The sequence below is a fragment of the Scardinius erythrophthalmus genome (assembly GCF_964197995.2).
Source record: "Scardinius erythrophthalmus genome assembly, chromosome: 5".
In the NCBI taxonomy this organism is placed as follows: domain Eukaryota; kingdom Metazoa; phylum Chordata; class Actinopteri; order Cypriniformes; family Leuciscidae; genus Scardinius; species Scardinius erythrophthalmus.
In genome coordinates, this window is record NC_138225.1 from 45,581,164 (window position 1) to 45,606,961 (window position 25,798).

Consider the following 25,798-nt stretch of genomic DNA (forward strand, 5'->3'; position numbering starts at 1 on the left):
CATGCAGAGCCCCACGGAGACTGCAGTGAATCGTCCCACCGATCCATTTGTAGATCTTGTTCATGCAGTTTGTGTCTCCCTTCAACCTTCTACGTCTGACAATCCACCTACCGTTACCGCTGATATGATTCAAGCCGCACGTCAATCACCGCCTGCCCAGTTCGACCACCACGCCCAGCGGTGAGTACTATTCAATTTTCACCTCAAATTAACTTTTTATCCCGTATAACTGTACATGTCCTAACCTCCCACATTTGTGTCTCAGCACAAGCTTTCATTGACTCGGGTTCTGCGGGGAACTTCATCTTCACCCAACTTCTCCAAAAACGAAAGTTCACAAGAAACGCTGCTCTCAGGATTTGAGGATTCACACCATCCAAGGGTTGTGGTCGTATCCGGTACTTCTCTCCCGCACTGATGCTCCGCATCGGATGCCTGCATACCGAGGAGATCACATTCATGGTGCTGGAAGGATCCACCGCAGACCATCCTGGAAGGATCATCCTGGGACGCCCGTGGATGTCACCGGGGTAGTATTGCAATGGAGTGATACCTGTTTTCAATCCTGTCTCTCCTCTGTCCAAAGATCTTCAAAGTTTCGGTCTCTCTCATTCACCACTCCGGAACAACCAGCACTCTCACTCAATTCTACCACTGTTGAGAGCCCGGAGGTGGATCACAAGGTGGAGATTCCTCCAGAGTACCGGGCGTTCCAGGATGTCTTCAGTAAGCGGTTGGCAACCCAACTTCCACCACATCGGCCATGGGACTGTGCAATCAACCTACTACCTGGGGCTAGATTATATCCACTGTCCATCCCGGAACAGAAGGCCATAGAGGAGTATATCCAGGAGGAACTTCAACAACGATTCATCAGACCATCTACATTAGGGGTGGGAAAAAAAATCGATATTGCAATATATTGTTGTGCTCTCTGTCGCAATAAATAATCGATACACTAACGCCCAATATCGATATTTTATTACAACACAAAATGATTAATTTACCCGTTGTCAGTGTCACTGTCACTACCCAATATCTACCATTCTGTTTGCGGGGGGCGCTGTTCGAGTAAATAGGGGTAAAGTGACGCAAACAGCGGCCGGTGAAGAACACAAGTTAACTAACAACAACAGAGAATTGCAGAAAAAAAGAGAAGCAAGAAGAATGGCGGAAAACAATAAACAAGTAATAAAAACTCGGTGAGTGTTTTAGCGCAATTTTCTCACCTCATGGGATCACAACACTAAGAGATAGTAAATCTTTTCCTGGATTTTTTTTGTGCGTTCCCGAGATTAGACCTTCCTTAACATAATGCCGAAAACCTTAAGTCTCTAGGTGGTCTGGTTGAGGAGTAGATAGAAGTGCAAGATTGGTGCGCACAGACAGAACAGAAATCATGAGTTAACAATCGAATTTTGTCCGGTGGAAAATTGCGCTAAAAACTAATCAAAGACCCACCCGCTAGTTTCCACTCTAAAGGGTTTTACGAGACAGTCGACGGAAAGGCACTGGATAAAGACTATGCAATCTGCAAGAACTGCTTTGCAAAGATAAAATATAACAGCAACACTACGAATCTGCAAATGCACCTCGTTCGCTACTGACGTTTCAGTATTATGGTTTACACATGTTAATGTTCATGTTGTCTTGTAATGTTCATGCACTTTTATCTGTCTAGATGTACAGTGTTTACATTTAAGACCAGGAGGCAGTGAGTTATTATGCAAATGCATATTTCTTTGCACAATGTTGGAAATGTTGGCATTAATAAATGCATAAAATTTCCTTATTTCCTTATTCCTTCTTTTTCTTTTCAGTCACATATATCGTGATATATCGTTGATGAAATTTCTTCCAATATATTGAATATCGTAGATATCGCGAATCGTGATATTATCATATCGTGGACCACATATCGCCACAGAATTGAATCGTGAGGTACCTGTATCGTCCCACCCCTAATCTACATTCCCTGCCGCTTCAAGCTTCTTCTTCGTTGCTAAAAATGATGGAGGCTTGAGGCCATGCATCGAGTACCGTCACCTCAACTCCCAGACAGTAAAGTACAGCTATCCACTTCCTCTGGTACCGTCAGCTCTGGAAAAGCTACGGGGAGCTTGCATCTTCTCCAAGCTGGACTTGTGGAGCGCATACAACCTCATTCGTATACGCCGAGGTGAAGAAAGGAAGACTGCCTTCGTTACCCCTTCAGGACACTACGAATATTGGGTCATGCCATATGGCCTGTCCAACTTACCTGCTGTCTTCCAGGGCTATATGAATGAGGTGTTCCGGGAATTCTTCCAACGATTCGTCGTGGTCTATATAGAGGGCATCCTCATTTATTCCCGTAACCTGGCCGAACATTGCCTTCACATGACGCAGGTCCTCGAGAAACTCTGCCATCACCATCTCTACCTTAAGCTGGAGAAGTGTGACCACCTCCGTCCACTTCCTGGGATATGTCATCGATCAACATGGCATCCAGATGGACAGAGATGGGCATAAATACATGGAAATGTATTTAAAATACAAATACAAAATACTGTGTGAAAAAAATATTTAAATACAAATACAAAATACTGTGTGAAAAATGTATTTAAATACAAATACAGTATTTTGTATTTTGAAAATACACAAAATACATGTGAAATTGGCCATCCAGTGCAGGTATAGGTCACAGTGAATGAAGAAACTACAGATGCCTACTGACTTTTCATTCCTAACCACATCTCTGCCCTTTCTTTTTTCTTTCTTTCTTTCTTTCTTTCTTTCTTTCTTTCTTTCTTTCTTTCTTTCTTTCTTTCTTTCTTTCTTTCTTTCTTTCTTTCTTTCACAAGTCTATTACTTGTGGTGCCCCCTATTAAAAAATTCATACTGTATGTAAAACTGTGGGAACCTTTTCTGCTATCTAGCAAAGAATATGGATGGGCGATATGACCAAAATCTCAATTTTACTTCACAATAACAATATCTTGGTGTCACAATTCTCAATATCAGTTTTGATTCCACAGCATAAACTGAATTTCAAACTCTTGAGTTTTTTTTTTTTTTTTTTTTTTTTTTTTTCAGGTAGTCCAATGCTTAAGTAATTTTATGTTTATTTTATGTAAAGTTTATTTGTTTCTAAAAGTTTATTAAAATTAGAAAGTGTATCTAAAATTTTAAATTAGAATTAATTTAGATTCATTTGACACTATTTACCCCTTTTTGATTATTATTTTTTTATGTACAATCAAACTAAAAGCTAAAGATTTTTGTGGAGTATCATTCATCAGTGTTTGTTTCTCCAACGTTCCAATAATTCCTGCCCACTAAAAGCTGCACGGATATTTGCTTACCCCACAAATAGGCCCATCTATGTAAACGATTTAGAAAAAGTTCCATCGATTCACACTTTATATCATTGCAATGATATGTAGTGTCATGATCCTCCAAGACTCCATCCATGTGCCTTCTATTCAAAGAAGCTGTCCCCAGCGGAATGAGAAAAATGATGACGTGTTCAATACTTATTTCCCCCGCTGTAAACTGAGAATATTTGTTTTTTATATAAATTACTTCATTTAAAAGAAGAGAATTCAAGCTTCATGCCTGTGTGTCTGTATGCCTGTTTGACTGAGTATTCACTGAGTTATGGTTCATTTTCGGACGCGTTTCAGAATGGACTACACTGACAGAGAGAAAGCAGAACGCGCATCATGTTTATTTTTCTTTATTTGGCAAAAAGCACAACACTTTGTTTTTATTGTGAGTATACACAAAAAAATACACACTTAACAGGATCGATTGATGTATGAAACGTGTATGGAAGATCAAAGTCAACAGAGTATTTAGTCTCAGTCTCTTTTGCACTAATAAGGAAAAACGCGAGCTGGTATCGCCGGCGATACCGCCGACCCCAGGGGGTTAAACAGATATTTGTTTTTGTTTTGAATCAGATAATTTAAAAGGACACACTTAAATGTTTATAAAGATGTATGGCTCATAAATGTGTGACAAGTATTCGGTGAGTTTTGTTTCAGTTTATAGACGTGCTCAAGAAAACAAAGTTCACCAAGACGGAGAGGCAGAAAGCATACTCTGTTTATTTTCTTTATTTTACAAAAGCAGAATGTTTTGTTTTGATTGTAAGTGGACACATACAAAAGTAGACATCTCACAGATTCTTTTTTCATATTTCTTTTTTCTGTATGACCATAAATGATGGAGTAATTTAAGTATATTGTGCTACTACTTGAAGAAAATCCAGCAAAACGCAGGTTAAATGAAAAAGGGTTAATGAAGAACTGTTGCGTTTACCTCTTGTTTCATGACAGCATAATAAAGTTAGTAAACACATTACATGTGTATAGTACCATATTAATTACACAGTGACTTGCATGTGGATTTGTATTACTTTGGGAATTTTGTGGTTAATTGCAATATTTGAGGGGTGTTTTGACATTATTTTGTTCCCATACTGTGTGTTGGTCTTTGTTTTTACTTTACTTGTTGATGTCATTTAAGTAAATGTTGCTCAGTTGCTCTCTTTACCTCAACATCATCTGTTCTGTGCCCTGCTGACGTTGTGTCAATGTACTGAGACTAGGGGTTGCACTTGGGAACCCCAAACACCTCTGATACTTTGAGAAAAGGCAAAAAAAAAAAAAATGACGAATGGAATTTACGTGCATTCACTCATTTAGATTAGTTCTTCTGAGTCAAGTGGTTGTTTATGCAAGCACTCAATCCATTCACTTCTACACAAGGGAACCTTGATTCGAAACTGGTGTTTACAGCTTATTACAGCTGGTTCTCTCTCCTCTGCAATGCACAGATAAGGGCAGTGAGCTCCCCTGAGTGCTTCAGAGAAAGAGCAATTTTCCCTAAAAAGAGCAACCACAGACAGAGAGTGTCTTTTTTAAGGATGCCTTTGTGTGTTTATGAGTGTGGTCGATATCTCTCATCCTTGGATGGGCCACAATCTCTGTCTCACATGTTTGGGTCATACCCACGATGAGAAAGTGTTTGCGAATGGTTCATGTTCTCATTGTGATAAAATGACCATTGCAACTTTGCGTTAGAGAAATTAAAGAAGGAGTCACTTCAGTCGGTCCCGGTCCAGGTCCTTCTGCTATGCACAAGGCTGTGACGGCAAGCGCTGAGGCTGATGTGGGGACAACAATGGGAGCATTTCTGCCGGGTCAGTCCCCACAGGCCTCCCATTCCTCATCATGCTCGTTGTGCCTTGTCAAATTCCTTGATGTGTTAGGAGGCTCGTCTTGTGAAGAGCCCAATTTCTCAAACGAGGCTCCAAATGGGGATGAATTGTCGATTGCAGCATAGGAGGGCAGGCTTATGCCTATTGAGGCGGAGGACAGAGTTGGCAGCCATGCTTGCCTGGGCTGCTGCAAACATCAGTCTGGAGTGGAACCCTCCACCCTGTCCGGAGCATTTGGGGCTGGATGATTGGTATCTGGGCTCAGAGCATGTCTCATAACTGTGCCCCGCCCGAGTGCCTTTCTTCCCGGAAGTGCATGAAGAGCTCACAAAGTGGTGGAAGGCACCTTTTATTGCCAGGGCTCACTTCATGAGCTCTTCCACCCTCACTCTCCTCAACGGTGGAGGGGCCAGGGGGTATACGGAGGTTTTCCAGGTAGGGAATCTTCTACTAAACTGTCCAGGGCCTGTAAGTTTAATTTGTCTCTGATGGCGAAAGCTTACAGTGCCACTGGAAAGGCCGCCTCCGCCCTGCATGCCAGAGCCATCCTGAAAGTCCATCAGGCCACAGCATTAAGAGACCTGTATAAGGTTAGTTCTGAGCCAGGATTGATGCAGGAACTGATCTAGGCAACCAACTTCGATCGTTGAAGGTCACGGCGTGGGCTCACGGCCAGACGATGCCTACCATGAAGGGTCCAGGAATGCCGGAATGCCATCTCTGGCTCAACCTTAATGAGATGATGGACACCCTCAAGGTTCGCTTTCTTGGCGCCCCCATCTCTCAAGATGGCCTCTTTGGCAACACTGTTGAAAACTTTGCCCAGTAGTTCTAGACAGTCAAGTCAGACTTGACAATGTGATTCAGTTCGCCAGGCGCCTACCCAGGTTAACCGGTGTCCTCTTTTACCTCGGTGGAAGGCAAAGACATTTGTGTCCTGCATGCAGAGATTGCAGTCTTCTTGGCGAAGGATGCAATAGAACCTATCCCTCCAGCCCATAGACTGTAAAAAAAGATGGATGACGCACATTCAATCTCTTCCATTGTAGAAAAGAGAAGTCGCCAATGTCCCAATATACACTGACATCTTATAGATGGATTAGAAATTAAAGTTGAAGCTCCAATCTCCTCCTGAAAATCCCCCAAAAAGTCTGTTGGTGCCTCAGTGACTACTTCGCTCAGAAAACTGTCAATCACGGCTGTCAATCATGACGTCACACTCCTGTTTTTATAGCATCAAATAACTAAGACCAAACATATTTAAAAAAATGAACACTTAAACTTACATCAGCGTGATAAAACCGACCTACAATTAAAAAAATAATAATATTTGAAGTGTAATTTGATTGTTTAGTTTGCCTCACAACCATTACATTACATGGGTGGGGTTGACGACCTATACTGGGACCAACCACCTGGTGGCAATCGAGATGCTTTGGCTTCACTTTTCAGAACTTGTGCTGCACGCTTTCTCCAGCCACTGTGAAGTAAGGGTTCTCTTACGAGAGGTTCTCTCGTATTGCGTAAGTTGCTTACGCTACGGGTAAAGTTGTCTTTTCTCGAGATCTGAAGCCAAAAATTATCCTTAATTTTGTATTTATTGTCAACGCAGTGCGGCAGCCAGCAGACCATAGCAGGCTGTATAAGCGTGCTCATTGGCTGTCCTGTGGCAACTGCAGCAGCCTACCAGTGAGCCCTGCGTGATGTCACGCCCAATGAGGACGATTCGCACCCTCCACGCACCTCAGCCCGCCAGAATGGGTGTGGCTAGCGTGTATAAAAGAGAGGCTCACAGGCTGAAATTCTGATTTTCATGTCTTCAGCGAAGCTCTTCGCATCGCTGGATCTTGAGAGCCGCCGCCGTTGAATTCAGCGACCAGCAAGCTTAGGAAGCGTCTGAGGAAGCCGGCCGCCTTCAGCCATCCGTGCCTGCTACGCCATCTGGCGACATATCCTTTTTCTGCTGTGCGTGTTCGCCGCTGCGACACACACTTCTCTCGCTCTCTCTAAAAGAGCACGAGGTGTTTTTATAAAAATGCCTTGTTTTTCCTGCGGCTCATGCCGAGCCCCGCTCAGCAACGGAGACCGCCACCTCATCTGCGCTCTCTGCCTGGGCCGCGAGCACGCCGCCACCGCACTCTCTACGGGCGGCTGCCCCGAGTGCGAAGAGCTCTCAACGTCGACCCTGTGGGCTCGACTTGAGGCTTTCAACGAAGCTGTCACTCCGCCTGTCTCTGCTGGGCCGCCTGTCTCTTCCCATGCCTCCTCGGTGCTCTCACAGGTTGACGGCGCCGCCGAGAAGGGGTATAATGCCATTCCCCTCGTGGAAGAGGCGGTTGCAGTGCACCTTTGCCCGCCCTCTGGATGGCGTTCAAAGGCTGCCCTCCCGTCCAAAGCCTGCAGGACCACATCAGCCCTTGTCGGCCGCGCTTTCTCCGCCGCCGGACAGGCTGCATCAGCCCTGCACTCCATGGCAGTATTACAGATCCTCCAAGCCGATCTCCTCCGTGATCTGGATGAGAGAGGCTCGGATCCTGCTTCTATTACGGATCAGCGCAGCGCGACGGATCTCTCCCTTCGCGCCACAAAATCTGCTGCCCAGGCTCTTGGAAGGTGCATGCCCTCGCTGACCATCACAGAGAGGCACCTCTGGTTGACACTTGCCGACATGAGGGAGTCAGAGCGTGCTGTTTTTCTTAACGCCCCGCTCTCCCCCACCGGCCTCTTCGGCCCAGCGGTTAACGGGATCGTGGACCGCTTCTCGGAGGTACAGAAAACCACGCAGGCTATGAACCTTTTCCTGCCTCGACGCTCGAGCTCAGCCACACGGCGTCCTCGCGACCAGCCTGTGCAAAGCTCCGCCCAGCGTCCAGCTCGACCTCTGTCTTTGCAGCGACGACAGGGCGGCCGCCCTAGATCGCGCTCGACCGGCCGCAACAGGCCGCCTGCCCCGCGTAGGCCGAAGATCGCGCTGAAACCCGAGCCCGCGAAGTCCTCCTAGCAGCTCGAAGGAGGAAAAGACGGTTAAGTCCCTCTGCGGCCGGACCACCGTCAAAGATTCATGCTCTGTCAGTCCCCGTTGTCATGGCTACTGCAGATGTTTACATAGCAGCCAACGAACCGGTAAATCTACCCGCTCGCCTGCACACAACCGCCGTTTTCACGGCGACCCAGAGAAATCTCAAAAAGAGCATAATGTCTGGTTGTCTGGCTCACGCCGCATGTGTTTCAAGTGTAGAAAATGTGCCCACGTTTCTGTGTTCACCCCTACACACAAGCACTATAAACCCCATGTCTCTCACAGAGCCCACTCTCATAAAGCGGACAAAAGCCGCTCGAGTGTTAGATGTAGGTCACGTGTCCACATCCCCGTGCCCACACCAACTCACTGCCCGCTCTGTTACACGGCCTCACACTACCAGTCATATCTCAAATGTAAGTTCTGTGCCCGCCCTCGAGCGCTCACACATACTGACAAACACTTCACCCCCGGCGCCGCTCTCGTGCGCCGTTCCTCGCACAATATGTTCCCCGTCCAATGTCACCGGGACATTGTGTGTAAAACGGCCAGCCATCGCTGTTTGCGAGCCGCGTATTCAAGCACCGAGAGCGCGCACTGCGCCCGCGCCTCCGAATCAGGTTCTCGAGTCCGCGGAACGCCGCAATCAGAGCCCGGAGGCCATTCTGCCCCTAGCCGTACATGTGAAAGCGTGGGAAGCTATTCCAGGCGCGTCAGAATGGGTGCTGAGCACAGTAAGAGGAGGCTGGGTTGTATGGCATCAGCTGCAGCAGTGCTTCAGCTGGGTCTACTACGTATGCGCCCGCTACAACGCTGGTTGAAAGCTCGAGTGCCTCACCGAGCCTGGGCGTCCGGCGGCATACGAATCAGAGTGACTTTGTCCCATTGTCACTCCCCGCTGGTACCAGTCGGCCGCTAACCAGGCCGCTAACCAGGGTCTCAGTGCTGAAACGCAGCCCTGAGACCCTGGTTAGCGGCCGACTGGTACCAGCGGGGAGTGACAATGGGAGCCGTCTCGCAACGAAAAGTTATCTCGATGGACGCATCCAACTTAGGTTGGGGCACTCTTTTCGAGGGCAAACCGGTCTTTGGCCTGTGGTCAGACCAGGAGAAATGCCTCCATATAAACTGTTTGGAGATGATAGCGGTCGAGAACGCGCTCAAGCGCTTCCTCCCACACATACGGGACCACCATGTGCTAGTCTGCTCGGACAACAAGTCCGTGACTGGCAGACTGACAGAACGCCTTCTCGTGTGGGCTCATCACTCGCTGCGCTCACTGAGAGCCGCGCACGTGCCGGGCCACTTGAATGTCGGCCCAGACAGACTGTCCAGAGACAACATTCCCCCGGGAGAATGGTCCCTGCACCCCCAGACAGTCCAGCTACTGTGGCGCCTGTTCGGCAGGGCAGAAGTCGACCTTTTTGCGTCAAAAGACAACGCTCATTGCCCAACGTTTTTCTCAAAGAGCGAGGACACGCTGGCCCAAACCTGGCCCAGCCGTCCGCTATATGCTTTCCCCCCGATCTCGCTGTAACCTAAGGTAATCAAGAGGATCAGGGAAACGCGCCACTCAGTGCTCCTCATAGCCCCGCGATGGGAGAACCAAATCTGGTACCCAGAGCTAGTGAGGCTGTCGCACTCAGCCCCATGGCCGATCCCTGTGAGGAAAGATCTTCCTCTTTCAGCCAGCAGCCATATCACCCTGTAGCCCAAGACTGGTTGCCCAGTGAAGCTAAGCAGGGCTGAGCCTGGTTAGTACCTGGATGGGAGACCTCCTGAGAAAAAACAGGTTGCTGCTGGAAGTGGTGTTAGTGAGGCCAGCAGGGGGTGCTCACCCTGTGGTCTGTGTGGGTCCTAATGCCCCAGTATAGTGATGGGGACACTATACTGCCAAAAGAGCACCGTCCTTCGGATGAGACGTTAAACCGAGGTCCTGACTCTCTGTGGTCATTAAAAATCCCAGGATGTCCTTCGAAAAAGAGTAGGGGTGTAACCCCGGTATCCTGGCCAAATTTGCCCCTTGGCCCCTGTCCATCATGGCCTCCTAATAATCCCCATATACTGATTGGCTTCATCACTGTCTCCTCTACACCAGTAAGCTGGTGTGTGGTGGGCGTTCTGGCGCAATATGGCTGCCGTCGCATCATCCAGGTGGATGCTGCACATTGGTGGTGGTTGAGGAGATTCCCCCATCTATGTAAAGCGCTTTGAGGTCTCAGAAAAAGCGCTATATAAATGTAACGAATTATTATTATTATTATTAATTATTATCTTCTCTCTTAAGGATCAATCTGGCATCCCCATCCAGAGCGCTGGTCTCTGCATGCGTGGATAATCAACGGACACCCGTTGATTTGCCAGAAGGGGTCGTAAACACGATCACGCAGTCTAGAGCTCCTTCCACGAGAAGGCTCTATGCGTCTAAATGGTCAGTGTCCTCTAAATGGTGCGCTACGAAGAGCTTGGATCCACGCACATGTGGGGTCTCACGGGTGCTCTTCTTCTACAAGAGCTGTTGGATAAGGGCAGGTCCCCCTCCACGCTCAAAGTGTACGTTGCGGCTATTGCAGCGTTCGCAGAGACGACGCGCAGCCGTGCAATAGGAAGAAACAAGCTTATCATCCGCTTCCTTAGAGGAGCCAGGAGGATTAACCCCCTGCGGCCCCCCTCGGTTCCTATTTGGGATCTTTCTCTGGTCCTACAGGCCCTGAAAGCGTTTCCCTTTGAACCGTTAGAATCCGTGGATCTGAAATACCTTTCGCTCAAAACCGTTTTTCTGACAGCTCTGTCGTCAGTAAAACGCGTGGGGGATCTACACGCACTGTCTGTTAGCCCCGCATGTCTCGAGTTCGGACCAAATGACTCCAAAGTCATCCTCAAACCGAGGCACGGTTACGTCCCCAAAGCGATTGGCAGGCGCCTACCCAGGGCGCAGATCATCTCCCTGTCGGCTCTGCCAGCATCCGATAGCGAGGACAGTGATAACCTCTTATGTCCCGTCAGGGCGCTGAGAGTTTACATCACACGCTCCGCCGCCTTTAGGTGTTCTGAGCAGCTCTTTGTCTCGTTTGGCGGGCGCACCAAGGGTCTCGCCGCCTCGAAACAGAGCCTGTCCAGATGGATAGTGGATGCGATTGTAGCAGCTTATGCGTCCAAACACCTGCAGTGCCCTATGGGTATCAGAGCCCATTCCACCAGAGGCATGGCCTCATTGTGGGCTTGGTCCAGCGGGATTTCTATTCACGACATTTGTATGGCGGCAGGCTGGGCCTCCCCCTTTTTATAATTTTAGATTTTATAACCTGGAAGTTCCCGCCTTGCAGGCTAAACTGTTATCAGTTTAAGTGACATGTATGTTCTACCCAGTCGTTCATGTGCAGACTACTTTCGTGTACTACTAGCTTCTCTGGTGAGCTGCACTAAGGGCTGAGATTCTCTATACAGGCCGGCGGAGCCGCTCTGTATTTGCCCATCACGCGCTTGTGCACTGGTGCTGGCCCGCATTGCTGGCCGCCTATTCTCCACTCAGCTGCGCTAGGGTTTTTTTACTCTCTATACATAGACCGGCGAAGCCGTTCTATATTCTCCCTATGATGTGCTTATGTACTGTGCTGGCCCGCGCTGCTGGCCGCATTCTCCACATGCTTATACATAGACCGGCAGAGCCGCTCTGTATTCCTATGAAGTGCTTATGACATGTGCTGGCCCGTGTTGCTGGCCGCCTGTTCCCGCATGTTATGTTCCCCGGGCTCCCTGGGACTCATGCAGTGGATGCTCGGCGCGCACGGCATTGACAAGGGGTTCCCGTAGCGTAAGCAACTTACGCAATACGAGAGTGTATTGCGTAACCTGCCGTGTCGCACCACGAGCTTATTCGCTTCAGTCTATGAAAACCAGAATTTCAGCCTGTGAGCCTCTCTTTTATACAGGCTAGCCACACCCATTGTGGCGGGCTGAGGCGCGTGGAGGGAACGAAGCGCCCTCATTGGACGTGACGTCACACAGGGCTCACTGGTAGGCTGCTGCAGTTGCCGCAGGACAGCCAATGAGCACGCTTATACAGCCTGCTATGGTCTGCTGGCTGCCGCACTGCGTTGACAATAATTACAAAATTAAGGATCATTTTTGGCTTCAGATCTCGAGAAAAGACAACTTTACCCGTAGCGTAAGCAGCTTATGCAATACTCGTTCCCTCTTTTAGAGAGAACCGAGGTTATGTTAGGTAACCGAGTACGTTTTACAGCCTTTACTTCATAGTGCTAAAGAAAGATGATGGGTTATGACCAATCTTAGAACTGCAAGTTTTGAATCAGGCCCTGCACAAGCTCCTGTTCAAAATGTTAATGCAGAAACATATTTTGATGCGTTTGTCATCAGGCAATATACCTGAAAGACAGGTACTTTCATGTTTTGATTCTGCCTTAAAACAGACAGTTTCTTCAGCTTGCTTTCGAAGGTCACATATGTCAATACAACTTCCTCCCTTTCAGGCTGTCCCTGTCACCTCGCATCTTCATGAAAGTCGCAGAGGCCACCCTCTCCCCAGTAAGGGAAGTGGGCATCCGTATCCTCAATTATCTCAACAACTGGCTAATTCTAGCTCACTCTTGAGATTTATTGTGTGCACACATGTACCTGGTGCTCAGACATCTCAACCTATTGGGACTTCAGGTCAACTGGGAAAAGAGCAAGCTCTCTCCAGTGCAGAGCATCTCAGAATCAAGGAACAAGTGAACAAGCTCGCCCAGTCGGTGCTGAACTGCCTGAAGTCATTCAGGGGAAAAACAGCGGCCCGACAGGAACAATTTCATAGGCTCCTGGGTCATGTGCCGTCCTTGGCGGTGGCGGGTTGATGCATATAAGACCGCTTCAGCACTTGCTTCAGACTCGAGTCCAGAGATGGGCATGGTGCAGTGGTAGACATTGCATGGCTATCATGCCGATCTTTTGCTGCACATTTAGCCTTTGGACAGACCTTGCATTTCTATGGGTAGGGGTTCTCTTTACAGTATTGCTGGCCCTGCGGAGGTTTCGGCCATTGATCCAGGGCAAGCACATTTTGGTCAAAACAAAAAACACTGCAAAGTCGGCATATACAACCTGCCAAGGCAGTTTACACTCATATTGCATGATGTTACTGCAGGCCGCTCACATCCCAGGCAAACTCAAATGTACAGTGGACGCAATTGTGCAGTGGAGTGATGCTCCAGGGAGAGTGGAGACTCCATCCCCAGGTGGTCCACCTGATCTGGAGTAAATTCGGAGAAGCATAGGTAGACCTGTTAACTTCCCAGGAATACTCTCAATGCCCGCTGTTGTCTTCCCTGACCAAGGCCCCTCTCGGCACAGATGCAGTAGCACACAGCTGGGCCTTGGGCCTATGCAAATATTCATTCCCCCCAGTGAGCCTGATTTCACAGACGTTGGTTACACCATATTGCCCCACATGGACTTGGTTCTCGGATCTCATGTTCCTCGCAATAGCGAGGAAGGACCTTTTCAACATTGCGAGTGCAGTAGCTTAATGAAATCTGCACCGCCAAGACCTTGTAACACAGTTCAGCTGGTTGTGGCCAATCGCCAATTCTCATTGGTCTTTTCTCAAGGTGTCTGGGGCTCCCAAGTGCGACCCCTAGTGTCAGTACATCGACAAAATGTCTTGATCCCTCCATCAGGGAATGGAGATTACAAGAGTAACCAAGATGTTATCTTTTGCCTGGGTTGTCAGCACAGTGGATGTGTAACTTGCTGAATCTTTAATGTGATTTAAATGTAATTTAGAAGGCAATACCTACTTTTCAAGAAATATAGTATAGAACTCACTGTTTTAGATGGCATACTGTGATCTTCTTGTTGCACTTTGCTGTATAAAAGGTTTTATCTTGTCTTAAAAAGCTTTATGTACTGTATAGATGTTCTTTATTCATCCTGTATGCTGGTATTTTTACTAACATGACCCTTTTTATACTAAGTCAATGTTATCACATTACTGTATAGCTGATTGTAAGTAATTGCAAGTAATTTTACACTGCATATTTTTAGTAAATCCGGACAGTAGGGGTTTGTGCTGGTGCAGGCTGTTAGTAAATCTGGCCCTTGGAGTGGAGTGCCAGTACAATGATTCATTTATTTCACTTTTATTATTTATACCTGCCGCCACACTATACCATATTTGAATGTATTAGAATCTATACTATTTAAAATTACTATATATTTTTAAATATATATTTAAATAATCTATACTACTACACAAAATAGAATTCATTTTATAAATATATGTTATTATTGATCATATTTAATTAATTATATTTGTAATATATTTGTCATTTGTAATATAAATATTTATAGGAGTTTTAGTCTTGACTTCTGAAACGGTTACAAATACATTTTGTGGCAGCATCATGGTACAGTGATGGCATCAGATAGTAATACCATGGAATATGAAATATTATGTATGAAAAATGTAAAAAAAAAAAAAAAAAAAAGTACCATGGTGCCCTTTGTTACTGTGTAATTACTATCTGTTTTAATTATTACAAAATACTCTTTCTGCAGCAGCCAAATTCATACTTCAAGAGACGACGTTATTCCTACCAAACAAAAGGTATTTGCTAATTCAATCATTTCTGTTGTGCCAAAATTCTGGGCATTTCAAATGGTTGTATAATTAAATTGGCCCTCTTAAGACAACTGAGACATCAACTATGAACATGTAGATACATGTAGAATGTCACAGTCCTTGATAGTCCTCTTCATGTTTTCCAATAAAAAAAAAAAAAGTAAATTAAGCTTTCACTGTCCAAGAATGGAGGATAACCATTCATATATTTGAATTGTGAGCTACTTTAGGGCTTAATTGTAACAATATTTCCAGAAAACAATAAACCCTTAATCATTCACCGTAAGCAATACGGTGGCCACAATATTTTTTTATGGAGGGTGAAAGAGCAACTGAGCTGATCCAACAAAGTGCAGCCAAAGGCCATTTTCACAGACTGATGCGGAGTGAGATGGACATTGGTAAGCAACATGGCAATGATGCCAAGTGGGTCTCTCCTTTTCTCTTGACCTGCTGTACATGAAAAGCCAATTGTGCAGAGACAGAGAATTTCAAAGTTACCACTGAAGGAAAATGTCAGCATGCTTTCATTTTAACCATGATAAGGCTTCTCTTGTATCTTTAATAACACTGTGCTACCAGTGAGGTTTTTGCACATCTGAGGTTAGAGTGAAACTTGATCTGGATGATATTTTAAGGCCACATGAACATTTATGCAGAGAGTTTGTAAGGTTTGATGGCACTTGGATTATTATTATTATTGAAATTATTTTTTTATGGATTCAACATTTTTGTCACGATTCATGGATTCATTGACTCGCCCTCGCTATGTGAGTGCATGTTGTATGAATGGGCGCGGCTCATCAGCACAGCTCGTTATCGCTGATGAGCTGATCAGCGCCAGCTGTTTTGCATGAGAATGTCCTATATATTGTTTGTCACCTCGTCTTGTCTTTGTCAGATGGTTGTGGAGGTTCTCAGGCTCAGCTCACAGTCTTTTCTCCTCGCTCCAGTTCCTGTGTTCCTGTTCTGTGATTCTTCTGCCTGCTCTGAGGATCGTTTGGGGTTCGTCCGTTTGCTGTCTGCCCACTGAGTCCTGCGTTGCCGAGCCTGTTATCTGCTGTCTGCCTGCTATCTGAACCTGCACTACCGCTATACTTTTGTGTCAATAAACACCAGTATTCACTTGCTATTGAATCCTTGACTGTTCCTTTCGAGCCATGACAGAACCATCTGACCAGACCATGGATTCAGCGAGTGCAGCCAGCTTTGATCAGATGTTTGCCGGTAACCACGCCAGCATGGATCATCAGGATGAACAGATCGGTGCCTCGGGTCGGGCGATACAGGCTCTGGTAATGCAGGTGTCCGAGCTCACCTCTCAATTACAACATCTGAAGGGTCCCACTGCGCCAGCACCGCCCCCGCCTGTTCCCCCGGAAAATCCCAACATCAACCGACCGGGGCCGCGCATCCCCACCCCCGAGAGGTATTCAGGAGAACCTAATATGTGTCGAACTTTTTTAACCAAATGTTCGATTTACTTCTCTCTTCTCTCTTCCTCCGAGGAGAGTAAAGTGGCACTAGTCATGACGCTGTTGTCTGGACGCGCAAAATCAACACAGCTGCTGCTCCTCGTTCCAAGCACTCGAGCAGGAGATAAGGCGCGTGTTCGACCGCGGGGTCGTCGGACGCGAGGCGGCCCGCCAACTTGCAGATCTCCGTCAGAACAACAACTCTGTTTCCGACTATTCCATCCAGTTCCGGACGTTAGCCGCAGAGTGCAAATGGAACGAGGAGGCGCAGTGGGACATGTTCCTGCATGGGTTGGCTGACCGTGTTCACAAGGAGATTTACACGTTGGAATTACACAAGACTCTTGATGAACTGGTTGAACTGGCACTACGGGTCGATGCACGTCTACAACAGAGAGAGAATCGACCGTATCCGACTCCAGTGGTGGATTTCACGGAGTTTCCCGGTCTCAGAGGAGTGAACATGGTCAGCCCCTCGAACGATCCTGAACCCATGCAGGTAGGTCGAGCTCGGCTCTCCCGGGAGGAGAGAGAATACCGCCGTTCGAGAGGTCTGTGTCTCTACTGTGGAGAGGCCGGCCACTTCATCTCCACCTGTCCTTTAAAAGGCCAAGCCCGGAGGTAGGGCGGAGACTACTGTCGGGCGGGATATCCATGACCAGACCCTCGAACGCCACCCTCCTCCCGGTGAGACTCCAGTGGGCAGACCGTTCCTTCAACGGCCAGGCGCTGGTGGACTCGGGTGCGGAGGGCAATCTAATGGACTTTTCTTTGGCTCGCAAGCTTCACATCCCTATCACGGCTCTGGAGCACACCATCACTATCCACGCACTAAATCAGGGGTCACCAAACTTTTTTCTCTGGGAGCCACATTATCGTTCCTGACTGTGATGGGGGGGCTGGGGCCGGGTCATCTATATAACATAGAATTGTATGACCCAGACCAAAATGACCACCAGCAGGCTTCATTGTGTAGTAGAGATTACTAGCCTGGCACAGCCATCTCCACTACTATGTCCAGGCACAGCCATCCCCCGAATCCTGTCTTCTCTTGCTTGCCCTCACAAGCTAGCATACTCTTTGTGGCGGGTTTCGTGGGGACGATGCAGATTATATTCTTTGAAAACCGCCACACTTTCTTTACATATAATACAAACTGCACGGTCCTTACACTGAACAAAAAAAATAATCGTTAGTCCACTGTTCTTTGAAAACTCTGCACTATCTATCAACTTTTCGTTTAACGCTAGCCATTTTCCTGTCCTGAACACTGACAGTTATCTGACAGTTCTCTGTGTGTGCGTTGTCTGTCACTGCTTGATCTCGAACATGTCGGATGACGAAAATTCGGAAACAATTTTAACTGAAAAAATCAACAAAATACCAGATGCAGACATGTTATTATTTTCCAAAAAGCAATTAAAAAAAATAGGCCATGATGACTTTTGGGGATTGCCTCATAGGGCCGGTTCAAATAGTGGGGGGCAGAGGGGCTGGGGGGCCAGTCAAAGGGGGGTGGTGAGCCTGAGTCGGCCCACGGGCCTTAGTTTGGTGACCCATGCACTAAATGGACAGGAACTCCCGGGCATTACTCACGTCACTGGTCATCACACTCATCACCTCGGGTAACCACTCTGAGAGGGTCTCACTCTACCTCACCCAGTCACCTCACGCTCCCATTGTCCTGGGTCATCCGTGGTTGGCTAAACACGGACCCAGGATAGAGTGGGGTCAGAACTCTGTTTCCGGTCGGAGCGATCTATGTTATGCCTCATGTCTTTCGTCTGCTGTTCCGTCTGTTTCTTGTTCTGTGTTGCAGGAGGAGCCAGTGAATCTGTCTAACGTGCCACCGGAGTACCTCGACCTAAAGGAAGTGTTCAGTAAGTCCCGGGCTGCTTCTCTTCCTCTGCATCGTCCCTATGACTGTGCTATAGATTTACTTTCAGGTACGTCTCCGCCTAAGGGAAAGTTATATTCGCTTTCTCCTCCAGAAAGGGAGGCTATGGAGAAATATATTTCTGATTCTCTAGCAACAGGGTTCATCCGCCCTTCTTCTTCTCCAGCGGGGGCGGGATTCTTTTTTGTTGGGAAAAAGGATGGTTCTCTGCGACCTTGTATTGATTACCAGGGGTTGAACAGCATCACGGTAAAGAATACTTATCCTTTACTGTTGATGTCTTCAGCTTTTGAGAGGTTGCAGGGAGCATCAGTCTTCACAAAATTGGATTTACGTAATGCATATCATTTGATTCGCATCAGGAAGGGGGATGAATGGAAGACCGCGTTCAACACCCCCAGGGGGCACTTTGAATATTTGGTTATGCCGTTCGGCCTTTCCAACTCCCCAGCGGTCTTCCAGGCACTCGTCAATGACGTGTTGAGAGACATGGTAGATCAGTTCATATATGTTGAGCTGAGGCTGTGTTTGCTAAACTGAAAGGCCGCTTCGTTTCAGCCCCCATCCTTATTGCCCCTGATCCATCACGTCATTTCGTGGTGGAGGTCGATGCGTCAGAGGTGGGGGTAGGAGCAGTGCTGTCCCAGCGTTCTCCCACAGACGACAAGATGCATCCCTGCACGTTTTTGTCCCGTCGTTTATCGCCTGCTGAACGTAACTACGACATTGGTAACAGAGAGTTGTTGGCAGTAAAGTTAGCGTTGGAAGAATGGCGTCATTGGTTAGAAGGGTCGGGGGTACCTTTTATCGTCTGGACCGATCACAAGAACCTGGAATATATCAGAACCGCCAAAAGACTGAACTCCAGGCAGGCTCGGTGGGCACTTTTTTTCGGTCGTTTTGATTTTTCTCTCTCGTACCGCCCGGGTTCCAAAAACATCAAATTCGACTCTTTATCGCGTATTTTTGACCGCTCACAATACGTTGCCAGTGTCGTCCACGGGCCTTTCTCCGTTTGAGTGTAGTGTAGGTTACCAGCCACCAATTTTTCCCAGTCTGGATTCCGAAGTCGCGGTCCCCTCCGTTCACGCCTTCGTCCAGAGGTGTCACCGCACATGGACTAGAGCCCGTGAGACTCTTCTCCAGGTGGGGGCGCGCACCAAGGCTAAAGCCGATCGCCACCGGTCTAAGCCTCCCATATACGTCGCAGGTCAAAAAGTGTGGCTTTCAACCAGGAACATTCCTCTCCGCTCCGTTTGTAATAAACTTGCTCCCAAATTCATTGGCCCGTTTACTGTCACCAAAATCATTAGTCTGGTGTTAGTCCGCCTCAACCTTCCTCCAGCGTACAGGAGAATTCATCCCGTCTTTCACGTGTCTAAAATAAAGCCCGTTTTTCGTTCTCACATTAATCCGCCTGCCCCGGTTCCCCCCCCCGCCGCGACTCGTAGATGGGGAACCTACATATTCGGTTAATCGTATACTGGACTCAAGACGGAGGGGACGCGGTTTCCAGTACTTGGTGGACTGGGAAGGTTACGGTCCGGAGGAGAGAAGTTGGTTCCTGCTAGGGACATCCTGGACCACTCCCTTATCGATGATTACAATTGACAGGTAAGGGTGTCTGGGAACGCCAGGCGGCGTTCCGGCGGGGTGGGGGTGGGGTACTGTCACAATTCATGGATTCATTGACTCGCCCTCGCTATGTGAGTGCGTGTTGTATGAATGGGCGCGGCTCATCAGCACGGCTCGTTATCGCTGATGAGCTGATCAGCGCCAGCTGTTCTGAATGAGAATGTCCTATATATTGTTTGTCACCTCGTCTTGTCTTTGTCAGATGGTTGTGGAGGTTCTCAGGCTCAGCTCACAGTCTTTTCTCCTCACTCCAGTTCCTGTGTTCCTGTTCTGTGATTGATCTGCCTGTTCTGAGGATCGGACGTGAGTTCCTGTGTTCCTGTTCTGTGATTCTTCTGCCTGTTCTGAGGATCGTTTGGGGTTCGTCCGTTTGCTGTCTGCCCACTGAGTCCTGCGTTGCCGAGCCTGTTATCTGCTGTCTGCCTGCTATCTGAACCTGCACTACAGCTATACTTTTGTGTTAATAAACACCAGTATTCTTGAATCCTTGACTGTTCCTTTCGAGCCATGACAGTTTTAGCTCCATTAATAACTGTTTTGTGGTCTTTTCTAATGCCTGTTAGACTTGTTTCATTCATATCTCAATAATACTGAATGGCCTCAAAGATTTCCATTACAATTCTCTGTCTGTGCTACAAAAATGCACACATTCCCTACATTCTCAGCACTCATTTTTTTTTCTTGTTAATAGTGCAAGCAAAGAGTTCAACAGAGAATGCCTGTTGAGCTTTAGCAATGGGATTGTAGGCTTTTGAGATAATATTGCCCTAAGCACAAACTGAATTTGAATAAATCCAACAGCTACATACATCAAAAGGTTTCTCTGTCACTCAGTCTCTGCCAACCATGGTTATTAACTACAACTAAAACAAAAGCCATAAAAAAAACATTTTGGTTAGCCAAACTAAAATGAATGTTAACTGAAATATAAACAGAAGTATTTCAGAAAACTGAAATATAATTAATAAAATGATTAGATAAAAAAAAAAAAATATATATATATATATATATATAAACGTATATGATTTTTTTTTATTTCAATTCAAATTAAAATGGAAAATATGGGCTCAAATGGGAGAATTGAGAAAGGAAATTAACAGCTTGTTGCAGTCAGAAGTGGAGAAAAAGGCTAGATTCATGAAACAAACTTACTATGAATCAGGACCAAAAGCACTTAAATTATTGGCAAGACGAATGCGAAAACAACAGACTGATAATTTAATCTCCAAAGTACGAGACCCCAAAACGAATCAAATTAAATGCGAACCAACAGATATTAGAAATATATTTAAGGAGTACTATGAAGAATTATACAAACAGACCTCTGGTATGAATAGAACAAAAACACAAGAATTCCTTAATACATTAGATATGCCCTCTATTGGTGAAGTACAAAATAAAAGTCTAACTGCAGAAATAACCACTGAGGAATTACCAACGCATTCTCATCCTTGGGCGTCATATACTGACGCTTTTGACATTTCGTCGACATCGAACGCACCAGGCACCCTTTAGCGTCAATATGACACGCACAGAGCTTTGTTCGGTTATGGGTAGGTTTAGGTCTGGTGTAGGGTTAGGGTTAGACCACCAGGAGGAGCCTTCTGGCCCATTTCTATCTGCATCTCATATTGACGCTAAAGGGTGCCATGTGCGTTTGATGTCGACGAAATGTCAAAAGCGTCAATATATGACGCCCTAGGATGAGAACGGGCTGGAATTACAACAGGTCATGGGCAAATTAAAATCAGGCAAATCACCAGGGAGCGATGGTTTCCCTTCAGAGTGGTATAGAACTTACTACAAAGAGCTGATGCCATTACTAAGGGACACGTTCAATTGGATCATAAAAGAAGGGAAAACTCCTCCATCATGGAAAGAGGCTATCATTTCTGTTATCCCCAAGGAGAAAAAAGACAGGGAACATTGTCAAAACTATAGACCCATATCACTTCTTAATACAGACTATACCATTTTTTGTTCTATCTTGGCATCCAGAATACAATTATTCTTATCAGACTTCATAGATGAAGACCAAACAGGTTTTGTTAAAGGTCGACAAACATACGACAATATAAGAAGAACTCTCCATATAATAGATAGGGCTCATCGAAATAAATTACCTGTAGGTCTAATCAGTCTTGATGCCGAGAAGGCCTTCGACAGGGTCAACTGGGAATTTCTTTACTTAGCATTAGAAAAGTTGGGTTTTTATGACAAATCTGTCCAGTGTATCAAATCATTATATCAAAACCCGACAGCTAGAGTAAGAGTAAATGGGTCTCTATCAGAGAGATTCCTCCTGGAAAGAGGATTAGACAGGGTTGCTGTCTTAGGGGGGAAAGGTAAAGAGAAAGGTGGCATGGCTCTTCCAAGTCTTAAAAATTATTACTGTGCAGCACAGTTGCGTCCCATCTTATATTGGCGCACTTCTAGTTACATAGCCAAGTGGAAAGACATAGAAACACATATACAAGATCTTCAAGTTCAGTCACTTATAGGGGAGAGTAAAATTCATGGATATATTAAAGATAAACTGGACCCAATAACAACATTCTCATTGAAGGTATGGCATTTTATTGTTAAACAATTCAAACTGGAGAAAGAAATTGGAATACTTAGGTGGATTACTCATGATGAGGAATTTAAGTCAGGAAGAGATGACCCAATATTTCAACAGTGGAGGGATAGGGGAATAACAGCATTGTGCTGTGTAATTGGAGAGGGTGAAATTAGACGTTTCCAGGACATAAAGGAAAACTTCGGAATAAGAAATCAGGATTTATTTAGATACTTCCAGTTAAGGGATTACTACAACAAAAAAAGAAAAGTTAGAGTAAATGATATCCATCCCCTTACTAAAATGATGATGGACGCCTATGAGCATACACTACCCAGAATAATTTATTTTTTGTATGAAGTGTTGATGTGTAGTGGCCCCTCCTCTACATTATATATAAAATTGAAATGGGATAAAGAACTAAAGATTGAAATACCAGAAACGGATTGGTATGACTTGTGGTCAATACACCAAACTACTACCAGTTCACAAATATGGAGGGAGTTTTGCTGGAAGTGCCTTATCCGCTTCTTTATAACACCTAAGATCAGAAACAAACAAGTCTCTGGACAGCAAGCTTGCTGGAGGCAGTGTGGACAGTTAGAAGCGGATCACACATATTTTTTGGAGCTGTGAGAAAATTCAGTCTTTTTGGGACGATGTGCAGGTAGTTATGTTGGAAGTATTTGTTTTTAAAATACCCAGAACCTCTATGTTTCTACTTATGGGAAATATTAAAGGCTTAGTTCCTAAAAGTGATCAATATTTATGTAAGATCCTTCTTGCGGCTTGCAAAAAAACTATAACTAGAAACTGGCTTAAAGATACTACTTTGAAGTGTAATTTGGAATTATTGAAGAAATCATGGTTATGGAAGAACTTACATATATTTTAAAGACGAAGAAAGGTGCTTTTAAAAGGGACTGGGAAAAGTGGTTGATATATAAAGAATGTAAAGACATCCTCAACTAAGTAAACAGTAATGCCTATTAGAATGATTAACCTTACCAGTTTGGCTTTGTTGTTCAGTGTTTCTTTTTCTTTCTTTTTTTTTTTTTTTTTTTTTAATAGGGGGGTTAGTGCATACATATAATTTTAGGTATGCAGGTATATGATGATTGATATTTAAGAATATGCGTGGATATGTATAGGTATAAAGCTTTCTATGCTATGTAACATACATCTGCGATATATTTATGCATAATTCCTTCTCCTCCCTTCTGTTAATATTGTTTTTGCATTAATTGTTCATCCTGTAAAACAAAAATTAAAAATAAAAGTGTTAAAAAAAATGGAAAATATGAAAATAAATCAAATTCAAATTATTGATAAAAACTATAATTGTATCTCAATAATACTAAAAAGGCACTGCTTTTTAAGATTAGATTAATATTAGATTCATTTGTTGTAATTCTATTTTCTTGCAATAATCTATGGGTGGAGGTTAATATACCATTATCAAATGACCTGCAGCAGTAATCTATCAGAGGAGGCCAAGATATTTCAGCAGCTAGTTTAGCCAGCAAAAACATTAGATTCATAAACATTACAATGTCCACAAGACAACCCTTTGTATTTCGAGAGCAATAGTAAGCAGTTGGTTACCATGCACATCCATTATAATATCTGCCATTTATCGTTTATCGGCCATAATATGAAGCAAGAAATTATTGGGCAGAATTTTAATATCAGATTTATGCATGTCTTTTTATAGAAAACCTCAATGTGGCAAAATATCAGGAAAGCAACTGAGACTCAAAGAACTCATGTTACCTTTTTAACTTCTCTCTCTTTTTTTTTTTTTTTTTTTTTTTTTTGCAAAGTGAATCATTTCAGCTGTGCAGTACTAAATATATATATATATATATATATATATATATATATATATATATATATATATATATTCATCACAATTTCATGATAGCACCTATGCTTTTTTGTAATCTTATAGTAACACCTAAAGACTAAGGAGAAAAAGTGAAATGACCCTACTTGATGCATAGCTACAACTCATTTAGTCCTCTAGTTCCTGTGAAACCTTTATGGGCCTTTAACATATTGTCTTAGGTGCATTATGTTTCAAGGACAGATCAATTGGCTTTCTTTGAGTTGGAAATCACACAGCTGACACAAAAGCCCTGCGGTGCCATGTGCATTGTAAACCAAAAGTTGTAAGGTGCCAGCTCACTGCAACCACTGGGACATGTCCTTGTATCCTCAATTTTGAGGCTCATTTTTGGTATACAGTCTGAGGTAATTTTTAACTTCCAGGAACCTGAAATGTGGCTCCATATGAAAAAAAATAATAATAATAATGTTCCTTACCTCAAGATACACCACCCAGGGCATAACTAATGTGGCCACGAGAAGATCTGCCACCGCCAGGCTGACAATAAGGTAATTAGTGGTGGTCTGCAGCGCTTTCTCTCGGGAGACTGCCATACACACCAACACATTGCCGAAGACAATGACAAAGATGAGGAGAGTCAGGAGCATGGCATAGTAGTTATACTGATGCTTGGCCTCACAGCTTGTGCTGTTGAGGGCCCCAGTTCCGTTGTCAAAATAAGTGTCATTGTAGGGATACTCCGTGAGGAAATCCATGAGCTGTTGCCAGGGAAGATGCCTGAAACTGAGAAACATAATTCACTGTCAGTGAAGCCACACGGGATGAAACCAAACAGCATTATGTCAACACAAAGGAACATGTTATTGATCAGAGGTTGCTTTATCATATCTCAGTAGAGTTTTTGATTTATGTTTTATTTTAAGCAGAAGTGTGTAATTTCTAGGCCAGAATTTCACTTCACCAAATGAAACAACAATTATGATTGTTTTCAAACTGCTTTCCTGAACAACCCTCAAGTCTTTCATTGGTTTGAAAACAGATAGTCCAACTCAAGCCATTGATTGAGCCAATGTTGCTGTCTTGAGCTGGCAAAAGGAGGACTGACCAGAGGAAAACCCTCAACTGAGTTTTCCTCAAGGTTTTTTCTCCATTTCTGTCACCTGATGGAGTTTGGGTTCCTTGCCATTGTCGCCTTCGGCTTGCTTAGTTGGGGTTTAAAAGACACTTAAAATTCAACTATGTTATATATTTGACTGCACTGACACTGTTGAATGAGAACAAAACTTGAATGATTATCTGATTTATAGCTAATTCAACTTTGTTTCATTATTAACCAATCATGCAACATTGACAATGCTACTGAACTAAATTGAATCCACATTGAACTGAATTGAAATGAATAACGTTTCTATTGTCTTCTGAAAAGCTGCTTATAACTGAATTGAACTCATTTCATAATTGATGAACTTTACACAGTAATTGAACTGAACTGATTCAACACTGAACTGACTTGAGCTGAATAATAACACTATTGT

The 25,798-nt window shown here is 45.0% G+C and overlaps 1 protein-coding gene across 1 annotated transcript in view; it reads right to left on the bottom strand.

Moving 5' to 3' along the window:
* Nucleotides 1–25,018, bottom strand: part of drd2b (dopamine receptor D2b) — a gene marked incomplete at both ends in the record, with an annotated part of 88,573 nt that extends 63,555 nt beyond the window's left edge. The window contains one exon of the mRNA XM_081365404.1: nt 24,740–25,018. Coding sequence (XP_081221530.1) covers nt 24,740–25,018 — 279 coding nt within the window. The remainder of the gene's footprint in view (nt 1–24,739) is intronic.
* Nucleotides 25,019–25,798: the final 780 nt, after the last annotated feature.